General features: G+C 36.8%; 1 protein-coding gene across 3 annotated transcripts in view; it reads left to right on the top strand.

The window, feature by feature from the left end:
• Positions 1–5,743, top strand: part of LOC117172767 (zinc finger protein 84-like) — a 24,453-nt gene extending 18,710 nt beyond the window's left edge. For all 3 annotated transcript variants that reach the window (XM_033360972.1, XM_033360973.1, XM_033360974.1), the window contains one exon: positions 4,608–5,743. In XM_033360972.1, the coding sequence (XP_033216863.1) occupies positions 4,608–5,472 (865 nt within the window). In that variant the 3' untranslated portion in view covers positions 5,473–5,743. The remainder of the gene's footprint in view (positions 1–4,607) is intronic.
• Positions 5,744–6,312: the final 569 nt, after the last annotated feature.

Here is a 6,312-nt window from a genome sequence, read left to right as displayed (position 1 = left end):
TCTTATTTATCAAGAAATTTCAATTTGGGGGTAACTACCCTAAACAAAATATTTTTTCTTATAAGCCCCGAACACTTCAACTTTATTTTGAAATATTCTCGTAATTACAATAATTTTTTAACAAATATATCATATTTTATAATTTGTATAGCTTAATTTTGCTGAAAAAAACATAATTTTTTCAATTAAAAAAGAGGGGTTGCTACCCTTGTCAAAAAAATGAATAGAGGTTGATAGAATTTTCGATGAATAAAATTTTGGTTTTGATTTCGTGAAGTTATCTCAATCCGTTCTCAAGATATTTGAAAAAAACCAATATCGAGGGTGGATTTCAGGGGTGGATTTCATCCCTTAAAAGTGTTTAATGGCCGATAAAAAAAAATACGTGTCTCTTATTTTTCGATGTATTACAACATATTGCAGTTTCATCAAAATCGGTGAGGGACACCTGGGATAGTTTCCTTGTAAGAAGGAGAACCGGCTTAGCGTGGCTTTCGAACAACAGCTAAGACCCCCGATCAGGGAGTCGAACGGGCAGAAGGCTCTGGAAACACAGGGCCTCACTTTTGCGCAGATGGCTAGCAACGCCCTGGTCAGAGTTGTCGTTCATCGGATTATCCGGAAACCTGAGTAACTCCTAAGGAGCTGGACTGACTGATGGAGGAAATCTTCAAAGAGCTTGACGCTTCACCCCGTGAAGAAAAATCACAAATTGTGGAAAAAAATTCACCGTTTAAGCTCGAAGAGGGACTAAACCTTGGAAATGAAGGGACGGAGTGTCTCCAAAGCAACCGCAACGCGACCGTACTGATTCCCGGCAACCCCGAGGATCTGTTGGTCGTTCTGAAGTTCCTAAACTTCCAGAACCCCACTCTGCGGAACGATTCTTAAAAGGTATATTTCAACAGACGGAGGCAGACCGAAGGGGGCTACCTGGATTCTATATTAGTTTTAAGTCTCCCCGGAATTTCAATCCGGACCCTCACGGCTCCCGATTAACGACTCTATGTAGGAGCGGGAGGATCTCATTCGGCGTGACTCATCTGGACTACGTAGAGGAACAGGAAAATCTGGAGGCACCCCGAATTAGTCTACCAATGGCTGAGACGGAAATCTACATGATGAAGATTAATTTGTACCACAGCAAAAGCGCTTTGACGGTTTTAACCACACGTATGCCAGTGTTGCAGGCAGGGGTTGCCCTAATCCAAAAATCCTCATTATACAGAAAAAATATTATTATCTTGCTAGAGTTTGGTTCCATGTATAAAGGTCCACGTGTAAAAGCACAGAGGGCATGCATAGCCGTCAAGGGTATGATAACGATTTTGGTTCCTAATCTCTGCTGCAAGGACCTCGCCCTTATTAAGACTCTTCAAACGGCTCTCAATTTCGCCACATCCAAAATACGTCTAAACGGATGAATTTCTGGCCGCAATATTTTAACCGCATAATATAAAGGCAATTATGCTGAACCGTTCAGCTAGCTTTTTCTCGAAGCTGCAAGCGGGGAGCTCTACTGTCTTACCAAGTTACTCACCAGGGGTCAGTATTTTTGGAATCGACATATCTAAAAAAGGTTTCTACGATCCAGTAAATAAGTATAATATATATTTTTTATTTCTTCGCACAATTTTCGCTATGATATGACTGAATACAGACTTTTTTTGTTTCTTCACTTAATTTTCGCTATGAAATGACTTAATAAAGTCAATTCATATTGAAAATTGTATGAAGAAACCAAAAAATTATATTATACTTATTTACTGGATCATAAAAACCTTTTTTAGATATGTCAATTCCAAAAAGTACTCACCCCTGGTGAGTTTGTCCCTAGCGAATTTAACAGCTGTTTGAAGCGCCTCAACCCATTTCGCCCCAAAATGTCCATTTTGACCATCAACTTTCATCCACGTATCAATGTCTATTTTCATCGGCCAAAAAAATTGCAAGTGTCATAGTCCGCTATTTTCGAGGTCGCTCTATCGATTTATTCTATTTAGAAAACGAAAAAAACACTTCCTACAGCTGATTTACAGATTCCTGTAAAAATGATATACTTTATTGTACATTCAAGATAACGGATCCAATATGACGACTTTTGGGTTTCGATTTCGCGTTTTTTTTCAAACGACATGAAATCTGATGCATAAAGCTCTTTTGGGGTGTTGATAACGATTCTAACGTCAAAGCTATGAAAATAAAATTCAAAATGGCGGATCCAATATGGCGACTATTTTTTACAAATTTTCAAGTTTTTATATACTAGGACATAGACTTGGTATCCGGTGATTTCGGTAGTCGCTGATAACGATTTTGTAGCTAGAATTATATTATATATATATATATCGACGTGTCCAAATGACAAGGTTCCATCTCGGCAGAAGCAAATAAAAAGGTTTCTTATTTCAGAGGGCGTTGGAGTTCCCGATACTGTTTATATGGGATTCTTAAGCTTCCATGTTTCGCCACCCGAGATGGCACCTTTTTATTTTGTCCTACCGAGATGGCACCCTGGAATTTGGGCACGTCGATGTGTTTTGCGTTGAAAATTGCACTTAAAAAAAAAATACTTTTCAAAACTATCATTTTTATTTTTCAAACGAAAAAATCAAAGGTGTGAAGTGTTTTTTTCGTTTTCTGAATAGCACAGATCGATAGAGCGACCTCGAAAATAGTGGATTATGACTCTTGCAATTTTTTTGGCCGAGGAAAATAGACATGATACGTGGATGAAAGTTGATGGCCAAAGTGGACATTTTGGGGCGAAATGGGTTAAGTATGGAACAGGAATACTCTAATGTTGGGCTGTGATGCAAACGCCCACAATACAGTGAGAGGGAGCACGAACATCAGTGACAAAGGAACAGATATAATTGAATACCCAGCGAGTACTGAGCTGGAGATTATAGATCGTGGTGATACTCTCATATATCAGGTCAAAATCAGGAGTGAGGTTCTCGATCTAAATCTATGTTTGGAAGAATTGAGGAGCAGGATAATGTGCTGTAGATTCTCTGGTGGACAGTCTCTCTTACCGCAAATATATCTTGTTCCGGTTAGCCCAAGGAAAACCAGCGGTTTCAAAGATTAGAAACCCCGTGAATAAAATTTAGGACTCATATGAAGAGGAACTCAAAGGCAGCCTTGTAGAACACATTGGGGTATTTATAAGACGGCTCAGTATAAATACAGTAAACATATAATAATATAAAAACAGGAAGATTGTATATTCTGCGATGCATAAAAGAACATTTCTGACACAGAGAGGCTCCACAAGATCCTAGAAGAAAAACAGGAAGCTCGCCTTAAGCTTATAAGATTCGATGGTGGTGAGTTTGAAGAAAGACGAAGAAGCAACGCTGAATCACTTGATGGAAGTCGAGTTCCCAGGTTTTCAGCGAAAACAAAACTGACAGAGAGAAGGAAGGCTGGGGCCATAAGAGGAAGAAGGTCAACTGGAATTTCGTCGCCTAGGTTTTCTGCCCCTTTAAATTGCCAGGGACGGATGGCGTCTCCCTAATGAGAAAACTATTTAGTACCAATTTTGCCTTAAAACACTTAGCATCCGCTTGGAAGGACGACAGAGTGGTATTCATTCCTAAACCTGGGAAGGAGGGTTACACTGCTGCTAAAGATTTCCGACCGATCAGTTCACAGAAGGCGTGACCTTTCAGACAGGCTGCTTGGTAGAAACCGCGCTCCATCTTCACGTGGAAAAATTGAAATAGCAGCTGGAACAGGAAGGGTACGATCTGGAACACCTTCTTGGACATATAGGGTGCTTGAAGCAATACCTATCTAGAAGTCCTCTGTCGAAAGGCTTCAAAGTGTGGCGCACCAGAACAGCTAGTAAGCTGGATAGGAAACAACTCGAAGCCAGATGGGGTGATGGCCTATTCAGGGGAAGGGCGCCACGGGCATGCTCACAGGGAGGTATAAACATGGTAGAATAAACATGGCAATTATGTATTGAACAGTATCACAATAAATCTCGAAGTATTACTTTGTTATATGCGGTGCCAATTTTAAAGATTTTTAAATAAGTAACGATTAGTGTTTTAATGTAGGAAAATATGGGTATTGCCAACACCCTCCATTGACCACCATTTTCCATAACAAACGGACTTCCTTAGACTTTGATGCTTTAAACTGGATATAATCATGTTTTTTTCATTTACGCAAACTTGTATTTGTTGCAAAGCACGTAATTTCTAGACAATTGCAACCATGCCTGGGTGATATTTTTGGGGTAGGGTGTCGGTAATGTCCCTGTTTAAACTGAACTGATACTTTATATAATATCTATTCACTGCACAAGTACTTTAAGTAAAAGTAAAGTGTGTATATTTGTAGAAACCGTTTCTTTAAAGCCTTTGAATCTATCAATTATGAAAATAAAAAAGGCTGAAACGTTATTGAAAAAAAGTTTCTGTTGTAAAGATTGCCTTGTCTTTGAAGGGATAATCATCCGCATGAGAACTAGAATTTTATCAAATTCAACTGTCACATATTTTCCAAAAACATCAAATTGACGACAGTTTGAAAAAAGTAAATAATTACGTAGCCTCAGAAATGATATTGTACCTATTTTATTTTTTTTACAGCAAAAGCGGCGAGCAACCTCTTGAGGCTGCAGATGAAGACAAAACTGATGATGAAGTCGAAGAAATGCCGGAAGAAAAATTGAAATTCAACATACAGAAGAAAGAGTTGTGTTTCTATAAATGTGCAAATTGTCTACGAATTTTCAAAGATCGAGGTGCTATCTTAAAACACATACAAAGAGTGCATCCCCAGACATGGGGAAATAAAAAGAGCCTTTTGGCAGCTAAAAAACTACAAAGTGCCAAGGAAGAAGCAGATGCAAATGAAATTTATATGTGTAGAATTTGTCCTATTGATTTCGACAGTGAAAGCAAGTTTTTCCAACATCTCGAAGTAAATCATCACTGCAAATTTTGCGCTAAAACCTTTTTCTACAAAGAAGAAATGAAAATTCATCTGCGCGCACACGAAAAGCCTTACAGATGTACTATTTGCGATGCAAGTTTCTATGTAGAAAAAAATTACCTAGATCATAAATTAACCCACACTTACAACTGTGAACTATGTAACGCTAGTTATCGCTCAATAGAGTCTCTAACGAATCACAAGAAAGTGTCACACACGAAAATCTCGTGCCCAATCTGCTCTTTGAGTTTAGACAGTCCCGAACTTTTAAGTAAACATGAAGGAACGCATAGGAAAAAGAATAGTCCTTGTCTATGTGAACTTTGTGGAAAAAGTTACACCAATGCGTCTAGATTTAATTACCACATGCAAACTCATGGTGCTGATACTGAATTTAATTGTAAATTTTGTCCTATGAGTTTTAAAAACGCTGCGAAGTTAAAGAGACATCAGCGATTTTCTCATTTGCATGCGTATACCGAAAGTTTACGTGAAAGCTTAGAATCAGAGTTAACTTAATGCTGAAAATGAAGAAAGCTTAAAAATGCATTTTTTAAGAGATTTTCTTACATGATTTAATTTGTTAAACCACTTTTAGTTTAGTTTGAAAATAAATTTACTTGAAGAAATACACACACATAATTGTTATGGAATAAAGTTAGAGAACTATATTTCATTTGGCTTATTCATAGAATGTTTATGAGGATTTTTAATGAAAGGAATGAATAAAATTTGTATATTCAATATTGTAGTATATCATAAATTAAATTAATAAATTTAATATAGCTCACAAAAGTGTTACAGTCTTTTGGCATCCCTCAGATTGTTTTAAACACCAAGAGAAGAACCGTGCGGTGTCGTTTAGTTGTCCAATATTTTGGTGATTAAATATGTATCGGAAATTCACAGCTTTTTAAATATTTCTAAATCACATATTACAAGCTTTAATTTTTATATTTTAGTTTTTATGTTATTTTGTCATACTGTTTGTTAAAATTGAAAGATTGCATTATTAAATTTTTATAACTAACGTAGTTTGCAGACTGTTCATATGCTCAACTCACAGAATAACTTCCAGGCGAAATAATATATTACATTTAAAGGCTTTTAGATTTAAAATATTTCTTCAATTTGACGCACAAAAATGTTGACAAACTTATAAGTATTTGCATTTTTAGTACTAGGGCGCAATGAATAAAAAATCTGTAGAAAATTTTTTATTGCATTGTAGTATCTAAACCAGTACAAACATTTGGCTTTTTCTTTTCAATTCTGAGACAACTTTTTGTCGTCTTTCGAAATCTTATGAAAAATTCGAAATGAACAAAATGGAAGCAGTGTTTCTGAAAATTGTTAAAT

The sequence above is a fragment of the Belonocnema kinseyi genome, chromosome 5 (genome assembly GCF_010883055.1).
Source record: "Belonocnema kinseyi isolate 2016_QV_RU_SX_M_011 chromosome 5, B_treatae_v1, whole genome shotgun sequence".
NCBI lineage: Eukaryota > Metazoa > Arthropoda > Insecta > Hymenoptera > Cynipidae > Belonocnema > Belonocnema kinseyi.
This window is presented reverse-complemented; position numbering and strand designations above follow the sequence as displayed.